Here is a 20,157-nt window from a genome sequence, read left to right as displayed (position 1 = left end):
AGAGACAGACAGAGAGACAGAGACAGATATAGAGTGCTCCAGCCAGCCAGCTAAATACTGGGCTTGGCTTGGGCTTCTGCAACCTCAAAGCCCACTCCCAGTGACACACTTCTTCCAATAAAGCCACACTCTTTTCAAACCGGGCCTCTCCCTAAGCATTTGAATATGTGCACCTATTTGAGGCCATTCTTATTCAAAGTACTACTTAGCTATTTTCTCTGTAGACACTGCTAACACGACAGTTAAAGAGGAAAGCATGTGTGAGAATTTAGATAGGTTGGTTGAACAGACATGAAAGGGAGTCTGAGCTGTCGCAGCCTACTTTCTGAAGGTCATTTTTGTTTTGGGGGTGGGAGTGGAATGACAACTAATATTTTTATTCAAGATGCTATGCTAAGAAAATTTGGACTTATTATTGTGTTGGAAGAACTTATTCTGAGATTTTAGTTTTAATTGTGTATGTTCATGTGTGTGCTTGTGTGTGCGTGCAGTGCCCTTGGAGATCAGAAGAAGGCATTGGATTCCTCTTAGAACTGGTGTCACAGACAGTTGTGAGTCCTGGAACCAAATTTGGGTCCTCTGCTTTTAACAGTTAAGTCATCTCTTCAACCTCAACATAGTTATTTTATAACTTCCTCAGGTTGAATTTCTAATATGATAAACATCCATGAATTATGTGACTGTGCTATGTGTAGAGCCATGGTTAATAGCTGGAGCCCATACAGATCAGCTCTGGATGCTTAAGACTTTGGGGGATATAAAGAAGTCGTCATTGGTAGGAGATGAGGCCTTCCCTCCAGAGAGTACCAGGCGAGGTTTCTGTGATAGAGGGATGCTCAGAGAGTGGGATGGTGCGGAAGGCTGTTCCTACTGGAGAAGGGCAGGAAGGTTCCTAGCTTGCTCTCCTGTCTCTGCTCCAACTCACACCAGTAGTTATTGTGCACTAAATAGGAATTTATGAGTTCCCTGGGACTATAATACCCATTTATAGCATTATTAATCTGAGAGGATTTATTCCTGAAATTGAGAAACAACATGCTTTCTCCAGCAACTTGGAAGTCCACGGCTGTTGGAAGTCCAGCACTGCTTCCTAAGATCCCCAACAGTTCGTTGTTGGTCATTACTGTTAAGGATCTGAAATAGGTGGGAACACTAAGGGGACTCAGTTAGGATACAAATAGAAAGGGAACATCTGGGATACCCGGGTTCCAGTCAGACGGGGACGATCAAACACAAAAACCCAGTGTAGAGTTTGGGACCTAGGAGAGAGTTCAGATCAATTTATTGGACATTAACCAGCTCGCTTTTTGGTTGTTTGTTTCTTTTTTAAAAGATATTTTAGTAAAGGGCAAGAAATATTTACATCCATGGAAAGTGACTTCTCTTACAGGTGGGACAAACTTTAGAGAGGAAATAGAGAGGAACTTGAGACTAGGAGCATGGATTTCACCCTCTGCCCAGAAGTGCTCTGGCAACGGGCTCCGGAGACACAGCCAGGGCTGTTCACTGCAGTGCGTTTATAATAACAGGATTGGGCGACAGCTTAGTTTGCAGCGACGACGTTCCCGAGCAGGTGTTGGACTACAGTGATGTCACATAGAAGGAAGCTCAGCACGCGGGTGGGTCAAGGCGAGCTGTGGGCAGATGGACACAGTGTGACTGCACCCATGAAAAGATGGAAGAGCTGCGGAGAAAAGCACGATGAGTGCTTATCCGAAAAGTCAGTGCAGGCTTAGTCTAGAGCCAGTGGCCAGGGCGTGGGGTGGGGGTGGAGTGGGGTTCTGGGATATTGGCTGGGCTAGAGGTCGTAAACAAGGTGGGGCTGCAGACGTGTGCACGTGACACATACATGCACGTATGCCTTCATGTATGAACGACAGTCTGGTGCTGCTACACGGCCAGGGTCCATGGCAGACAAGAAGACTAACAGCAATTGACTTGAAAGCTCTTCCGGTTTACCATTAAGTAAGTAATCGAGTAATCAGAGCTCAAGGGCTCGGAGTGTTCATTTGCTACATAAAATAGCAACCCCTTGTCCTTCCTGTTTTAAGGTTTAGAAGGTTGCATAACAGCCGGGCGTGGTGGCACACACCTTTAATCCCAGCACTTGGGAGACAAAGGCAGGTGAGTTTCTGAATTTGAGGCCAGCCTGGTCTATGAGTTCCAGGACAGCCAGGGCTACACAGAGAAACCCTGTCTCAAACAAAACAAAACAAAACAAAACAAAAAACCAAAGAACAAACAAACAAAAACAAAACAAAAAAGAGAAAAAGAAGGTTGCATAGCGTTTTTGGTTGCAGAGTTGACTGATATCATGCCACCAGCTTCCATGATGCCTCCTGCTCTGACTTTCAAGAAGAACTTAGTGTGTTTACCACTTTAAGGGATTGATTTCTGATGAGTGCTGTCTGTAGAGTGGGCTAAGGGCGTGGCGAGGAAGCCAAGTGTACCAAGGGCATCGTTGGATTTGCTCAGCAGAGTGAAGCCAAGGGTAGGGAAGAGCTTGCTTGTGTTTGATTATCTATTAAAGGTGGACCATAAAGGGAAACTGAGTCAAACAAGCCCATGGAGGCCTCCCTGCCTCCTGGAGGTCATAGCTAGGTAAAAGCTTTTTTGGTGGTGGTAGTGGGTTGTCCATCTCTCCATCTTCAAGGAGGAGTAGAGTTCCTGACACTGGTGCTTATAAGCTCCTGTGAGAGGCAATGAAGAGAGATCAGAGCTAGTCGGCGATCTAGGCTCACCTTTCATTTCCTGTTGTATCTGTCATGCTGTGCCATGGAAAGAGACAGGAAGCTGATGATGCCCTGGTGCCGGTGGATGGGTGGGGAGGGATGCTTCTAAGGAGAACTCGGAGGGGTTCTCCTGTTGAAATTGCCTCATGCATTGCTAGGTAATTTATAGTCAGTCTCAAAAGGGAATGTCCCAGGTTAATGTACCATGACTGTGTTGATTTCTAAAATATATCTTTCTTGGGGAATGGGTGGCCTTCAACAGTGGCTTGTCTCAGACCTTGTTTTTCCTTTGTAAGTAATGATCCCTTGCCTTCTCCAACACTAACCTCAGGTGAGTGAGCACAAGGTTCCTCAGATCAGCCTTTTACTTAAAGCAGGGTTGGTATCCAAAAGCGAGACCTTCCTCAGATTCGCTGCTGATGGTGGGGCTGAGTGGGCCTGGGAGCTGCAGTCCTGGGAGCAGGAGCCCTGGAGATTATTTTCAGAGACCCTTATTGAGGTGAAATCTGGACTCTTGACTTTGCCACAAGAATGTCAGGGCCTGTCAGCGTGAAGCAGACTTGGGCTTTGTAAGATGTTTTGACATAGGTTAAGCATGAGCAGTTTGTGCTGTGTGCTCGGTGTGTGTGTGTGTGTGTGTGTGTGTGTGTGTGTGTGTGTGTAGAGGTCTTTGAGGAAGGAAAGTACCTATAAGTGTATGTGTGCTTCACAAGAGAGTTGCAAGTAATTGTCTCAAGAGTAGCCATTTTGGTGATTTATTTTTTGAAGTTATACCTCAAAAGGTTGCTAAGAACTTTGATCTTTTTTCTTTTTAGTTTTTGGTAAATAAGGCTGTAAGGTATTTCCTAAGGTTATTGGGTAGGTTATTAACAGGCTGATAAAACCACGGGTCATAGGGGATAAACAATGAGTAAGACTTTTTTTTTTTCCTTCTGCAAATAAAATTTATAGTCTTGTTTATGGGATTCCCAGAAAGTTGCAGATTTATAGGTGGGGAAGGAGTTAAGGGTAACATGTCTCTGTATGGAAGTAATAGTAATTCTGTATTGGCAAATTTATAGTAGATTTGTTAATTTGGCTAGAATTCTTCACTCAGAGTTGTCAAGAAGCCTCAACCAGACTGTAGGGTTAGAAACCTTACAGCGAGTGGTTCTCAACCTTCCGCATGCTGCAACCCTATCATAGAGTTGCTCATGTTGTGGTGACCCCCCAACCATAAAATTATTTTCATTGCTACTTTATAACTGTAATTTTGCTACTGTTATGAATCATAACATAAAATCTGATATGCAGGATATCTGAGGTGTAGGAGATGTCAAGATACCTGTGAAAGGTTCAGGGTCTTGGTCCACAGGTTGAGAAGCAATGTCTTATGTCCTTTCGTTCCATCCTATCTCAGAACCATCCTTCTGTCTGTCTGTCTGTCTGTCTCTCTATCTATTGTTCATTACACCCAGCCTGGTGGGAGGTGAAGCCATCTCAGGCTCCCCATCTTACATGGAAAGCGTGGGAAACTTAGCCTCTGCCAGTGTTCCCCAGGGTGGCAGGCAGCTGACCCAGACAGCTTTGTCCCTGAGCCCTGCCTCGAAGGAGACACTAACTCTGAACTGTGGCGTTGCTTTGAGGTTCACGTAAAACTTCAGTGGTACTCACCTCTGCCCACCACGTCGTCGGAACCCTACGTGACCCCCTGTCCCCGTCTGTTCTTCAGGCAGTAACTTATAACCTCTAGATGCAGCACCTGGAGCAGGGAGCTGCGAGGTCTCTGTAGGGCCTGATACAAAGCTGTGGAAGGGGAGAGCTATCGATTGAGTGGGTGGCCATGCCACACCCACTTAAATGCCCCTTCAGTGTTCCCACTTCTTTCATTCATACTAAGTTTAGTTTGCAAAAGGATTCCTTGTGCTTTTGGTAGAAAAGATTCTGATGGTGACATGTTCCGCTATAAGTGACAGTGTTTAGGAGAAGAAACGAGGAAAACAGAATTACCACCCCATAGCATGCTGCTCTGCTGAGGGGCAAACAGCTGAATTCTCTCTCTCTGCCCCAACCCCCACCTCCAGTGTCTTGAAAGAGACCTATGACAAGAGGGAAGAGACGGCTGTGTGGCCTCAGCATGAGGGTCAGTGGCCACAACCACCAGAAGCCTCTGCCCTTTCTTAATGTCCAGGTGGAGTAGTAAGAGAACATCCCACCATTAGAGCTCTTCCTTGGTAACTTAGCCATACTCTATCATGTCAGGACAGTTACCACAACTGCCCAGAGTCGGTAGCCCTGCTCCGAGGGGGCCGCAGAGCACCATGGGCAAGCTTGTGTGGAGCCTGTCCTGGCTTTGACTTACTAAGTTCCAGCATCCCCAGGGAGAGTCAGGGAAGGAGATGCACTTTGGGCAGGATGGTCATATCCCAAGGCTTACCTGAGTCCTCAGGCAAAGGATGCTTAGAGCAGCACCCCTCCGCTTCTCCGAGCATCTCAGACACTGCTGGCCTTGCACCCAGCGTGCATCTTCCTTTAGACCAGTGAAGATGCTTCATGATACCAAGAGGGAGGCCAATTATTCCACATTTGGTCCACTCTTATGCAAAGGAAGATAGATCAGTGGATGAAGTCTTGCCCCTCAGTGTAAGGACTAGCGGTAATAAGAGACCTGGCGTCCACATGAATACTGATGGCCATGAAGGGATTCTCTGAGGCAGGCTGGTCACTAGGTTAGGGTAAGCAGGAGAATGTTGTGTTCAAGTGTGAGACCCTGCCTCAATGTATATTGTGGAGAGCGGTCAATGAAGGCAGCCAACAGTCTGTGGCCTCCATATTTGTGTGCACATATGTGTCCCCACACACACTTGAACACCATGCAGGTGGCATGTGTACCTCATAAACACACAGTTATTTCCCTTGAATGTTACTAGATCTTTTTTACTTAACGGTCGTATTTTATTCTGTCTTTAAAATCCCTTCCTTTTCTAAGTGTGGAAAGAGGATTTGAGGTGCAGTCGAAGCCGCAGGAGATGAGGGGATGGTGGGTTGAGGTGGTGGATAGAGAAGGGAAATGGTGTTCTCTCTCTTGTCAATGTGAGCAAGTTTTCCTCAGCCGCCACACTCTGTAGTGTCTTACCCTCTTACAGGATCCAGCAGGAAAGGAAGTCACCCAGGCCTGTCTGATGTGATTTTCCCTGCTCTGAAATGGGCGTAGGGCAGGGCACCAGGCCTGGTTAAGTGTTGAGTAAATTAATGGCTTTAGCTTTCAAGGCCGTATGCCGCCCACATTGGGATAAAGCTATAATCTTGAGGCAGCTGGACAGGTTCATTACCCATGAGCAAAGTTATGCTGGTCCTGTTTCTTGGACAGAAGCCATTAGCCTGCAGGATCGCGTCAGCGTCAGGGTTAATGATCCTTCAGCAGTCACACCTTCCACCACATAGAAGGACCTGGAAGAAAATGTCAGACTTCACTGTTTAGAATTCAACCTAAAATCAAACAAGTTACGAAACATGAGTTGTCCTCACTCGGTTTCTTACATGATTCCACATTCCCTGCCACCACCCCACCCCCTGCCGCCAGAAATTACCTGGATGGCCCACCTTGGTTGTGACTGGTTCCTCACAGCACAGATGAACTGCAGTGCACACTAAGAAAACAGGGACAGAACTGTCAAGGCAAGTAGGGTGGCTGAAGCACGGAAGGACAATGTCAGCTGCGTCTTGGGCCTCCATGTTCCCGGTCTTGCCGTGGTCGTCTGGGGTTTATTTCCGTGCCAGCGACGATGCAGTGCTTGGGTGGGAACGGGTGGCAGTTAAGATTGTCCAGCTAATCACAGCCTCCTCACCTCAGATCAGTAACAGCAGCGCGTGCCCAGATGCGCACGCATCTGTCAGACGGACCCGCCTGGGTGTGGAGTCGAAGCTGTTCTCTGCTCTCGTGCATGTTTTGTTCTCTATTAGACGATAAGCGTCTTCAAACAGGGACTGTGCAGGTTGGGGAATCCCCAGGGCTTAGCACATGAGTGTGTGTAAAAGTTCTGTCTGAACACGAGCGCCAAGTGAACCAAACAGCTCGAGGCTCCATTGGGGAACTGGCTACTACAAAGTTCTGCCACATTCTTGGATCTCATTAAAGATACATCCTTCCAGTGAGTTTCATGTTGGAATTAAATCCATGAAGCCTTTACCTCACTGACTCGTTTAAGGGTCTGTAACTTGCTGGAGTGTATTTGTAGCAGACAGACCTACAATATCCTAATTTTGCTGAATATTTAGAAACTTTGGTTTATGAATAAACAAGATAATGATTTAAGTGTTGTTTAGATGTAACTCGTGGCCACTCAAATTAATTGATTACTTATTAAGACTCTCGGCCTTGAGTAGTATATTTCCTCAGGAATGGGAAACCTTTATGCACATTATCGTAAAAGCAGAGGCTGACAAGATAGGCAGGACCCCTGAAGCCTGGGGAAGTCCCCATTCACAACCTAGATCACAGAGGCTGAATTGAGAATTTACATGTTAGAGAAGCTCTTATTGGTGGTTCGAGGATAGCCAGGCCTACAAAGAGAGACCCTGTCTCAAAATATAAGCAAGCAAAAAAAGTGGGCAGGAGCCAACATAGAGGTCAGGGACACTGGTGTGGCGATCAACTATAATAATCCGTAAGATTTACTAATGTGTAAGGTAATAAGATTTGGAGCTCAAATCCAAACCTGTGCTCATCGCTGGGATCAAGTCCTTTGTCCCGTGGCATCTGAAGCCTCAGAAGCCTCAGTTCTCCTTATTTGTTTCTTGTCTTTCCTAGTAATGGTCACCAACAGGCAGGGGGACACGACCGAAGCAAGCCTGTTGGCGACACCTGGCACTCACAGAAGTTTAAGTTGTGTTCTGTTCCTGTTGCAGAAAACATATGGCAGAAACCCGGAGATTCGTTCTGTCAGCTGTCCCACTTGAGCCCTCTGGGACTCAGGGACTTGGGACACATATGTGCTGACACGTAAAACAAAGAAGTTCTGTCTGGAGTTGTGTGGAGTTGACGTAGCTTCGTTCCCTCAAGCCCAGGCTGGTCACAAAGTCTCATGACTAAAGCATTTCCTTGCAACTGTTTTTGGGTGAACCCTGCTAACTGCAGAGAAGTAGGCCTCTGATGCCTGCACGATTCCTGCTCCCACCCCCCCCCCACACCCCCACACCTCCGTACCCTCTCTGCAGTGAAAGTGCCGAAATGAGCCTCCTCCTAAGTCTTCTCCCTTGGTATGCTCCACCCTTCCTTCCTTTATCAGAGGTGAGACCAACAGTGATTAGGGCAGAAAATAATGTTTTAATTACATTGCAACAACCCCAAAGTAAAACCTTTTCCTATCTTAAACTACAAATGAAGGAATTGTAAACATAGTGCTATGGACTCGTCATTAAGTACATGAGACAGCAAGAGAACCAGCCACTTTTACTGGCCTGTCCATTGTGAGCGGTTTGGCAACTTTAGAATATGGTTAGTTCTGTGTTTTTGTGGACTGTACTCTGGAGCCCAGTTGTAGACTGGCGGTGAGGTTTGCCAGCTGCAAAGGGTGTTGTTTTCCTAGGGCTCAATGGCTGCTTGGGGTTTTTCTTTTGTTCAGTTTTCTGCCGTGCTCCCCATAAGGTGGGACACAGTGCCCAGTGCCTGTGACCAGTATTTAGGTCATTTCCAGGATGTGGCAAAGGCTTGAGTGCTACGGGCGCTGAGTGGGTTATGAATCCAGTATTAGGGTTCCCAGTGTGTGCAGTGTGCACACGTATTCCTGGGAACAGGAATGATGGGAGTGGGTTTTTGATGATGCGTGTAAGGAGTTCAAAGGGTCAGAAGTTGAGCGTGTGGTTGGGATTCTTTCATTTTCGCCTGGGGAGAGAATAAGTATTGGCAAGCGAGCGAGGCTGCACAGGAGGCAGATGTCACATCCGAAGGATTATGTCATGTCAGGGAGTCTGTGTCTTACGTGAAGGCATCAAGAAGCCACAGAGGAGCATCGTGGAAAACTGTTATGGAGAGCAGTAGAAGGAGGTGTGAGCTAGAAGCCAATTTTCAGGCGAGTGATGGGGTCAGAAGGACTACTGACCACTGATTAGGAGGCTGCAGATACAGCAAGGCCACCTGCAGGAATGCTGTCCAAGAAGGGTGGAAGGCAAGGGGAGCCAGGCGCGTTTATTTAAATGAATGAAATGCTTGATGTGATAATGGACTAGGATTTCTCTTAGCAATCAATCTTGGTTGGGCTGGTATCCATTCACATAGCTCAGGGATCGTGTTTTATCACTCTGGGTCAACTCCCCGGGCTCTTCTGCAAAGCAGTCTGTGGATCAGGTTGGCTTTACTGAACCATGTGTGCATGTATGCATAAGTGAGATACACATATGTAATTAGGGTGGCATCTGCTGTCAGGCTTTATAGCACACATGCACACACACAGAGACAGACAGACAGACAGACAGAGGCACAGGGAGATGGGGTGGGCGGGGACAGGTTGCCCATGTGATTTATTTTGAATCACTTAGTCAGAGAAATGCAATTTCTCTGTATGCTTCTTTGTTGGTCTGGGATCAGAAGATTAAGGGTGCCCTTGGCCATATTTCCTTTTTAATTTATGAAACTAGAAGTTGGAACCCCTTTTATAATAATAACCACAATATAATAATAGTCATTATATAATATAATGCCTTTAGACAACTGGCCTATTATATATTATGAATTAACTTCCAATGTACCATTAATGCATAGTTAAGACATCAACAAAGTCTACAGATTTCTTGGTTTATTTAAGGCATTAAATAAACAAGCAAGCCTTTCATCCTTTGGCAGTTCAGCTTGTCCTGCATATTTTGTGGGTAAGAAATGAAAAGCCAGAGCTATATGTTGACATTTCCTTGAGTCAGTAAAGCTTGTGCTCTTCCTGACTGTGTGCTGTTATAGGCTGTCACTAATAAGACAGGATGAATTAGCCAATCAGGGGGTGATTACTAAACACTAGAATCCGCTTTGTCGTTGTTTCCATGTGGTGGTTTGTGGACACATCTACATTCCCGGTGAATGTGATTCATCCTCGTGTCCAATCTGGGGTCATATGATTTTGTAAAAAGTGACATAAACATCAGTTGATTGTGCTTGCATTTTTTTATATCTTAGTAAGCATTCTGGTGAAAATGTAACCTTTGTTCTCTAACATCCTTCCATAATTAAATGCATTCACAGAAGATTCCGACCCATTAAAACACTTCCTTCCTGTGACACTGACGTGAGCTTTGCACGGCCACCCCACCCCCACCACACACACCTCGATAGCACTGCCTCCCTGCAGTGGAGCAGCATCCTGCAGGCTCTGCGCTGGAGCGGCTTGCTCAGACAGGGTGACGTCACCCTCTCTGCCGGCAGTGCGAGGGCGGGGCCACCGCACAGATGTGGAGTTTTATCTCCTGCCCTTTGTGTTCCGGAGCTCTGCCAATTACCTAATGAGTAAAATTCGGTAATTACCACCAAGGCTCGTCAGTAAGAGCAGCTACCAGCTTACTATTTAACATTTTTGCTGTGGTTGCTTTAGAACACTGCTTTAGTTATTAGTCTTACTTGTGGCATAACCTGTGCTCCCGTCAGTCATGCTTCAGTCTTTCCCACAGGCGATTTTTCGGTTTAATAAATGTAAGGTGGGGGTAGCTGACAGGCTCTGAGACCTACGAGGTGGCTGGGAAGCAAGCAGTCTGTGGGCAACTGGCAGACAATTCAGAACAAGGCACACGGGCAACTTTATCAGGAGCTCTGTCTGTGGAGGAATAATAGGGTTTTTAAATACCATGTTTTCCTAAAAGAAAAAAAAAACTTAAGTCAGCAAATGATTATGTGAAATTCAAGATGATTAAAATCTGCTAAAGGTCCTGAGTGGATTACCAAAAGAAGCTGTTTTAGTTTTAAACTTACTCTTTTTAATATATATTAAATAATATATATATATATTTATATATATTGTATATGAGTACACTGTAACTGTCTTCAGACACACCAGAAGAGGGCATCGGATCCCATTACGGATGGTTGTGAGCTACCATGTGGTTTCTGGGAATTGAACTCAGGACCTGGAAGAACAGTCAGTGCTCTTAACCACTGAGCCATCTCTCCAGCACCAAAAACCCTACTCTTACCTCAGTTGATTAGGTTCATCTTAGATCTATGTGCACATGTACATGGAAAGTGCTGTTGGGCCAACGAGCTGAGTGATGAGTGAGCGCTCACACAGCCTGGAGATGTCCTGTGGTGTGGCTCCTCCTGGGAGCAACCAAAATGGAGAGTTGCTGCTCCTTTATTGTTGGTTGATGTTGAAAATGGAAGGCCACCATGGTGGTCAGTGAGCTCTGTGGCTTACTGGGAATGGTTCTGTTGGAGTGACACCGCAGCCCTGACACAGAGTCTGATGACCGAAAGGGCGCAGTTGATCTGACCACTGCGCTGTTGGGTTGTTGACATTCCAGCTCCCCCCACCCCCATTCACCCAAAAGATTTCCCATTGTCAGAGACAACTGTGGGATCTCTCCTCCTGGAGCAAAGAGGGTAATTTTCCCTCTTACAGCTGTAATCATGGTGTGACTGAAGGCTAAATACCCAGAGCTGATCTTTTACAGACTGAAATAGAAAGTCCTGGAGGACACTGGACGAGCAGCATGGGGACAGACTCTGGTAGTTTGTTCCTTTGTCACCCGGTACTCAGAGATTTGGATACTCGCGCGAGTTCCCCGAGTGAGAGGAAGATGGAGACTTTTTTGCTGCATGGTTGGCAGCTTTTGAAACAGGAGAGATTCGGTGGCATGGGCTTAGTATTTATCCCAGGCTTACTGCTCCTGGCCAGATAGCATTGTAAATGTGTAACAGAATCCACTCTGTTGTTTAACATCAGGGTTGAGCTGTCTTAAGATGAAACTATTAAGATATGTAAGTGTGCACATTTAGAGAAGGGGAAAGAGGGAGGGGGAGAGTGGACTTGAAGCTAGAACTTCCCAGAGCCCTCTTTACACAGTCATCCCTCTGCTAACCAAGGCCTAACTGCAGATGCCCTCGCATGAGCATCCTCAGCACACACATTGTAGGCCTGACCCAGAAAGTAGTGCTTGTCAATCACTCCTTCCCTGGGAACCATCGTGCCCCGGAGTAGTAGTTCATGAAAGCCTACACCAGCTTCTTTACCTTTCTGCTCACTTTATTGTAGGTTTTATGTAACTTAAACGTTCAGAAAATGGGCACAACTAAATGCCCCTGATCTTGGTGGTTGCCTTCCTTGCCTGCTGCCCACCTTTTGCCCACCCTCTTCTAACCTCACCAACTTCTCTGTGCGGTCCTTGTCCATCCGCAGACCCTCTTGGTCACAGAAGTAAAAGTGTGGCTACTCCTTGGTCTCTGGGACAGAGAGATGGTGAAGAATCTCAGAGGGATCTCTTCTAACTGAGTTTGTAGCTGGGTAACCTCCTGTAGCCCCAGCAAGAAGAAATGCCTCCAGGAGAAGACCATTGAACCCAGCACCTAAAGCCTTTTAATTCACGAGCCAAGGAAGTCTTAGGCATCTGGCCTTTCTGTACTGTAGTCCAGAACCCATGGAGTATAGCAAAAAGCTGTTTATTTTTAATTTCTAAGAAAAATTATTTTTAAACAGCTGCACACTCTGACTTCATAAGTATTCTCTAGGGCATAGACATGAACCTGGGTGAACATTGGCTTGTTGGATGTGTCTGTCTGCGACCCTGAACAGTAGAAAAGGATTTCTCTTCTCAGACATCTTTAGGTTTGATCTATAGCTGCTGGTCACTCCATTCTCACTGGGATTCCCCAGCTTATGAGCCTTCTCATTATCTGCATTGATTACAGGCTGTCACTGCCTGTCAGTGGTTACTGACGCCACTGCCTTAGCTGCACGGCCATCTTTACCCACGAGCGGTACTGAATTAGAGCGGTACTGAGTTACCTCAATGGATGGGGAGCTGCCGAGATTAGCTTGAATTTATTCAAGAGTTCTGGAGGCACTGGGGTGAAATTGTAGCCCTCTGGCTCGGGTGTCTGCCATCTAGAAACCAGATCTGCTTCTCAGTCTGGTGGGCTGCCAGCACACAGCCATGGCGGTTCACACAGAAAGTTGGTGCACTAGAAAATGAAGTGGCCTGATGACCTGAAGACCTGAGCTCTGGCTCAAGTCTGTCATTCCCTGGCTGGGTCATGCCAGAACGTCCTCTCAGGGCTTTGGTCCTTGCTGCCTGCCTCTGCCTCAGGAATGCTGGGATTAAAGGTGGCTGTTGCCACCTGCCTGGCTCAAATGCTTGATTTATTTTTTTTAAGAAGGGCCACAGGGAACTTGTGTTTCATATATGAGGCTTGGGAAAAGCTGGAAGCGTGGGCCACTGACTCTGATGCTTAGTCTGAGGACTCTTTCTCCCAGATTTCTCCTCTCGGTTTCACATACCACAATGCAGTCCTGAGCATATATATAATCTAGTTTGGCCTTACACTGGGCTCTGTCCTGTCCACCAGCCAGAATAAAGTTAGAGCAGTGAATTCAGCATCATGCTCTTCTCCAAGTGCACATCCCCGGATTTGATTGAATTCTGGTGCCTTGACCTAAGGATCCTCCTGTGTTAGCTTCCTTGTTGCTGGGATTACAGCTGTGTGGCAGCGTGCCCGCCCGGTGAGAGACTATATATCAGAATGTGAGAACTGGGCCAGTGAGCACACTAGAACTCCACTTATTTAATATTAATACTCTTTACTTAGACCACATCTTTTACCAGTTGTGAACATGAAAGATAAAGTTTCACATCTTTTCCTTGTACTGTTTGACAAAAATGGAAGAAAAAAAAAAACAGGCCTGGGGGAGCTGTCTTGTGTTTCTCTGAGAGTATGTTAGTGATGGCAGATGCAGCTCTGGTTGTAATGGGCATTCAGTCCCAGAATGGTGACCTCCCTTAGAGTATCCTAAGGCATGAGCATGAGGAAGAAAATCTTTATCCCACGTTCCTAGGTGGGTGCTCTCCTGGTGGGCGGGCTGGGCATATTTAGGCCGCAGCTCACTCTACTTACGCATTGGCTTGTTCTAAGTTGTAGGCAGTATTCTGGCCTCTCGTAAAATTGAAAATTGTTCCCCAGTTTTCTAAGATTTTCTGTTCTTCAGTCCATGGCCTTGGCCACCGCTGAAATTGGAGTGGCAACAGGCTAGCTTAGCCATTGCTGCTCTTCTTCAGGGTATAACCCATACAACTTAGAAGGAGCGAGCCAGGAGGGAGCACTGGCCAGTGTGGGCTGTGCATAAGCCCCTCTGTGTGCCAGGCAAGTATTGCTATTAACCAGGCTGAGGAGACTAAGAGGAGGCATCGAGCTCCCCCTAGAGGCTTTGCTGGGCTACAACAAGCAGACTTTTCCAAAAAAAGCTGCCAGTGCTGCAGCTTTCTCTGGCAAATACCTAAATTCCACAAGGTTAAAAGGAAGATTTGGCAAATGACTGAAACTGATTACATATTGTGTCTTCTGGGGACAAGTTACCATGGCCAGCATGGCTTAGACTCTTCAGGGGCACTGTCTCTGGGTGTGTGTAAAGACCATTATTCAGCCCTAAAATAGAAGAAAATGCTGGGGACAATCTCGTGTGTTCACACAGGGACAGGTTCCCTAATTGATTCATTGGCTATGATGACAGTTGACGTTTGGCACTGGGTAACTTGGGCCTTACCTGTCAGTCAGGCAGCCTGGTGACACTTTTCTCTCTGTCTTTCAGGGTTTCGGAAAAATGATGAAATGAAAGCTATGGATGTTTTGCCAATTCTGAAGGAAAAAGTCGCCTATCTTTCAGGTAAAGTCTGACTTTTTAACCTGCTCTACTTGACCGCTTCGACACCGGAGTTCGCCTATGAAAGCATCGACATTTGTTGGACCTTTAAAATCCTTTATTCGTGAAAAATTAAGGCCCAAGGCATTTTTAAGGCAGCGTGAACATCCTAAGCCAGCTAGCGTTGCTGATCAAACTACATGTCTGTCACTCTGCAAACATTTGGCTGCGTTGCCAGAGCCGTTAAGTGGAACAGCTGCTTGTTAAACACCTCAGTGTCAGCAGTTGGGAGTGTGACCACAAATACACACTCAGGGGTTTTCAACCTCTATGCCTTGTCTCCATGGCTCTTCATTTCCTCATCGTCGAGGAAAGGCTCCTGTCCTTCAGCAGGTCCTCTCCTTCTGTGCTGCCATTCCTGGGGTTCTTAACAGCCACATCTTCAGGTGTCTGTAAAGTCTTTGCAGTCTACTAACCGATGCTTCCTCTTAAGATGATACCTGCCTTTCCTTGCTAGCCCTCCCTTCACAGAGTGGAGATTGACAGCCCAGCCCCCTGCCTGTGGGACATCTGTCCTCTCTCCGCTGCACAGCGAAGTCTGTGCTCAAGCCTTTGAGCTTTCTCCCTGGAATGGATGTGAGTGAGACTGCCCTGACCCTGGGCAGTCCTGCAGGATGCTGCTGTTCCCTGGGTACCCACCCCTTGCGCTATCTGAAATAAGCATGTTGTGCTGGCCTGAGGCAGGCTCCCGTGGCCTCTCAGGTTTAATTATAGCACAGTGGCCAAGATGCTTCTGGGTGTCCTGAGGGCATGTGGTTCTGTGTGTATTTAAGATGAGGCGTCTATGGCGTCTTTGCTTGCCCTGTCTTTGCTTACTCGGTTACACTGTCTGTTGATTTTGGAGAAGTGAATCTAATTAGTAATGAATCTGCATGACTAGAAAAGAGTGTAAAATAGAAAAAGGGGGCTTGAGTTGTTGGTAATACTTGGATGGATGGACAGACTGACTCACAGATTACAATCCACGGAGTTTTGAAAGCAGTGTTTATTTACTCTTTTTCAACTCGTCCCTAACAGTTTGTGGAAGGGCTTGTGCCAGTTTTTGAACTACTGGTCTCGTACTTAAAATCAGAGTAACTGAAAGATTCTACTTCCAAACCTAAGAGGAATCACTCGAAGTTCCGCAAGTGACCTGGATCTGGGCCTGTGTCTGAGAAGGACGCCCGCTGCCCCTCTGCTCCTGGGCACCCAGACCTGTGTTGTTCTGCTGCTCCTCCTGGAAGTGCCGGAGATGGGCATCAGACAGATAGACGGCCATGACTGCTGGGTTCTGTTTGCCTTCATCCCGTTATTAGGCAATTAATTCAGGGTTTATGATCATGGCATTTTTATTTAACTTACTGTAAAGCCTAAACCTTCTTGCTTTTTAACTAATCAATCAAAAAGAAAGAAAGCATTGATCTCATGAATCTTGAGTGAGAGTTTAAGTCTGCGGGGCTGGGGAGAGATGATTTCCAGTGACCACAGGTGAGGACAGAGCAGTTTAGATGATCAAGGCCAGCAGAGCAATAACCAGCAGGAGATAGCTAGGTGGTGCTGCCACACTTTTAGTATTTCCCAGCTTCTGACCAGAAATAGCTCATGACAATTTAGGCTATTGTTATCTTGTATATGAAAGGGAGAGTGGGAAATTGTAAAAATAAATTGATTACGTATACTGTATTTTTAGGAAAAGTTCCAAAGAAAGATATTCCCAGAAATTATGTTTACTTCTAAAATCTCTCTCTCTGTCTCTGTCTCTCTCTGTTTCTGTCTCTGTCTCTCTCTCCATTCCAGTACTTCTAAATGTAGATTTTAGTGGAGCTCTGGTGTGGTTCTAGAGCACTTTCATTCTTTCTCAAGAGATCCAATTTTCTCCCCTCTGTCCTGGAACTCACTCATCCACGTTGTTCTGTACTTCCGTCTGTAGCGTATCAGGAAACATCATGGTGCCTTTGCAGAAGCTCTGCATATAGGGTGGGCCTTGGAACTCAGTAGTCAGGAGAGTTCACTTCCCAAGTGCCAACCAAATAACAGCAAGAATCGAAGGCGCTTCATCACAGTGACTTGTGGAGTCTCAGGCCCGGCACTGGGATGGTTGGAACCGATTTAAGGTTGGAGTAACTAAAAGATTTTACATCTGAATCTGAGAGGCACCATGAGGAAATTCCTTGGGTCCATCCATAGAACACCAAGCCTCCGTCTGAGAAGGATGCCCGCTGCCCATTAGCTCCTGGGCACCCAGACCTCTGCTGTACTGCTCAGCTCTTCCTGGAAGTGCAGGATGTGGGCACATCCAGACAGACTGCGAGTTTGAGGATAAACAGGGCTACATAGTGAAACCCTCTCCAAATAAAAGATTTCCCATAGGAATGGAAGAGCCTTTATTACTTAAACCTAGTGAGAGCTGGAAGGACTTTAATAGAGGGAGCCAAATTTGATGAGTGATTCTGAGATACTGAGATATGCTTATTTGGTTGACATCTCTAAAAGCCAGGTAGGATTTCTGGAACTTGAACATGACATTCTCAAAATACACGTTATTCTTAGGACAGCAGCATGTGACTTCTGTACATGGTATGGTTTAAGTGATGTCAAAGGACACATCTATATGATGTTTAGAGTCAGGAGGATGCTATGTTGAAAGACACCCGCCAAGGCCAGGTGTTGGCAGTGCGATGATTTGAAGAGTTAGGCCGCGAGCGCTCCTCCCAGTGGATGCAGTGAAGACCATGGGGAAGGTGGCTGCAGAGTTCCTTCCTGCTGGAGCATGTCGCCCTCACCAGGCAATTCAGTCCACCAGCACCCTGACCTTGGACTTCCCAGCATCAGAAGCATAAGAAAATGAATTTCTGATCTCTATAGACTAACCAGTTCCTGGTGTTCTGTGATAGCAGCACAAATAGAGTAAGGCCAAGTTAGTGAAGAGGTCTCCTCCTCCTCCTCCTCCTCCTCCTCCTCCTTCTCTTCCTGCTGCTGCTGCTGCATCTGAGGACCGTTGCTCTGTTTCACGTCTGTCACTCATGGGCATCTCTGCCTATTTCAGTAATATGTTTGACTCTTTCAAGAGAGATGAGACCTTGTAAGTTACACTTTGTGAGAAGTATGCGGAAGAAGCATAGTTTGCACATATATAGGGCTCAGTAAGCACAATCCAAGGCATGGGGAGTCTACAGAAGTCGAGTGGCACAGGCCTCTGCAATAGTGAGAGAGGGCATCAAGGAGGTCCGCGCAGTTCAGCTGCTGCATGGAGCTCCTGTGGTTTGGGCCCAGACAGCGGCTAGTTCCGAGTGCTTGTGTTTTGTTATATCTGCTGTGTTGTTGTGGGGATTGGACCCAGGACACTTCCCGAAGTCCTCCACCACTGAGCCACATCTCCGGCTCTAAAGACATGCTCTTGAAAACCTTTCATCACGACATGTCAGCCTCAGCAGCAAGAGAGCGGGAACCAGATCCCTGGGCTGTCTTCAGACTCTGTCCGTCCGTATTCTGTCTTCTCTTCTACTCTTTTTTTTTTTTTTTGTCTTTTTTGTTTTTTGTTTTTCGAGATAGGGTTTCTCTCTATAGCTCTGGCTGTCCTGGAACTCACTTTGTAGATCAGGCTGGCCTCGAACTCAGAAATCCGCCTGCCTCTACCTCCCGAGTGCTGGGATTAAAGGTGTTCGCCACCACGCCTGGCTTCTCTTCTACTCTCACTCTGGATAATTTTGATACTAGTTCCAGATGTCATATCATTTATTTATGAGTATCTCATATATGTCTATAAAAGATAACTTAAAAACCTCAGCATTATCAGACCTAAACATTTATGTAAGTTTATTAAGTGTTAAGTAATAATAATTTTCATTATGGAGGCTGACTCTTTCCCCTTATTTGAAAAGACTTTTAAAGACATTAGGAAATGAAAAATAGTAAACTGTTGTATGTCCTATCTTAGTGATAACAGATTTTTCAAAAACTATAGCCATTAGCATTACTATAAGACTATTAAATATTTTCAGGATGACTTACTACTTATCAGTAGCCTTTCCTCCTTCTTCCATAAATGTTGCTCCCGTATGACCAGGAACCTATGACTTACTCACGTTTCTGCGTCTTTGTCTTCCACTGTCTTTAGAGGACAGCCCAAGCACTGGTATGAAAGAGTGTTCTTGTTTGTGGTCCACCTCAGGCCACACTCCGTGGTCCTTTGTATTCATTTCAACCCTTGAAGCTTCCCCTGAGGCTGAGGCACTTGTCAGGCTCATTGTGAAGATGCCTTTAGAACATGTGGAGTACAGCCCATGGAGCTTCACTGTAGCAGCCCACAGTGTAGCAGGCACTGCAGCCCACACTGTAGCAGGCAGTGCAGCCCACACTGTAGCAGGCATGCAGCCACACTGTAGCAGCCCACAGTGTAGCAGGCATGCAGCCACACTGTAGCAGCCCACAGTGTAGCAGGCAGTGCAGCCCACAGTGTAGCAGGCAGTGCAGCCCACAGTGTAGCAGGCGTGTGGCCTGTGCAGCCCACGGTGTAGCAGGCAGTGCAGCCCACAGTGTAGCAGGCAGTGGAGCCCACAGTGTAGCAGGCGTGTGGCCTGTGCAGCCACACTGTAGCACCATGTGATTTGGTGCTCGTGGTTCAGGGTTGCTCCCATTGAATTGATGTTGTAAATAAGTTATGTGGCTGAACAGTACATATGGATCAGCTTACGTATTCAGTCTCCATCAAGTCTCATTACTGATTAGAATGAATGCAAAGTCAATCTAGGACACTGTAAAAGAAACATTAATATTCCCTCTGATAATGTTTTGTTGGTGCAGAGAAAATAAATAGAGTTCCCTGGCTTGAAGTCTGAGATCTGAGAGAAATTCTCAGAGTTGTAGAACTCAATGAAGGATCCACTTGGGAATGCTGAATTCTCTTCTTATGCTTTTCTATGCTGGTTGGATATAATTTAAAAAAAAAAAAGGGTGACAGTTTCACCTCCATGTCCAGCCAGGCTACACTGATTCCAGGAGAAACCTTCCTGCCATCCTGTCCAGGTCAAATTTTCTGTTTTCCCCGTGTTCCTTATGGAACTTTTCTCTGACCCTTAAACCGACCTGGCTTTCCTGTCCAATTTCTCGCTCACCTGTGTTTGTTCTTTTTCTATTTGAATGTATTTTGATCATGCTTTTCTCCTCCAGTTCTTCCCAGATCCTCTCCACCTTCCTACCCCCCAATTGTTTTTTCTCTTTCTAAATAAATAAAAGAACCCCAAACCTATAAAAACAAAAATCAAAATGAATAAGCAAAAGACCAATTAAGACTCCCCTCCACCCAAAACCCAAACGATGCAAAACAAAACAGAAAGTCCACAAAAAAGCAAACACTTAGTTTGTGTTGGGCACCTACTACTGGGCAGGAAGCTTGTAGGTCATATGCCCAGTGAGACTCCGTTGGGAAAAACAGAGTTTTCATTTGCCAAACAAAGGGTATCAGTTGCAGTAGCTTCTTGGTTAGGTGTGGGACCTAATGTCCACTTTGCCCTCTCAGTGTTGGGACACTGACTAGGTTGATCCTGTGCAGGTCTTTTTTTTTTTTTTTTTTTTTTTTT

General features: G+C 46.2%; 1 protein-coding gene across 5 annotated transcripts in view; it reads left to right on the top strand.

Annotated features, from left to right (window-relative positions):
* The window catches only part of Trio (trio Rho guanine nucleotide exchange factor), a 286,761-nt gene that overhangs the window by 87,894 nt on the left and 178,710 nt on the right, over positions 1 to 20,157 (top strand). For all 5 annotated transcript variants that reach the window (XM_029469546.1, XM_029469548.1, XM_021182742.2 and 2 more), the window contains exon 2: positions 14,489 to 14,563. In XM_029469546.1, coding sequence (XP_029325406.1) covers positions 14,489 to 14,563 — 75 coding nt within the window. The remainder of the gene's footprint in view (positions 1 to 14,488; positions 14,564 to 20,157) is intronic.

The sequence above is a fragment of the Mus caroli genome, chromosome 15 (assembly GCF_900094665.2).
Source record: "Mus caroli chromosome 15, CAROLI_EIJ_v1.1, whole genome shotgun sequence".
Classification (NCBI taxonomy): Eukaryota; Metazoa; Chordata; class Mammalia; order Rodentia; family Muridae; genus Mus; species Mus caroli.
This window is presented reverse-complemented; position numbering and strand designations above follow the sequence as displayed.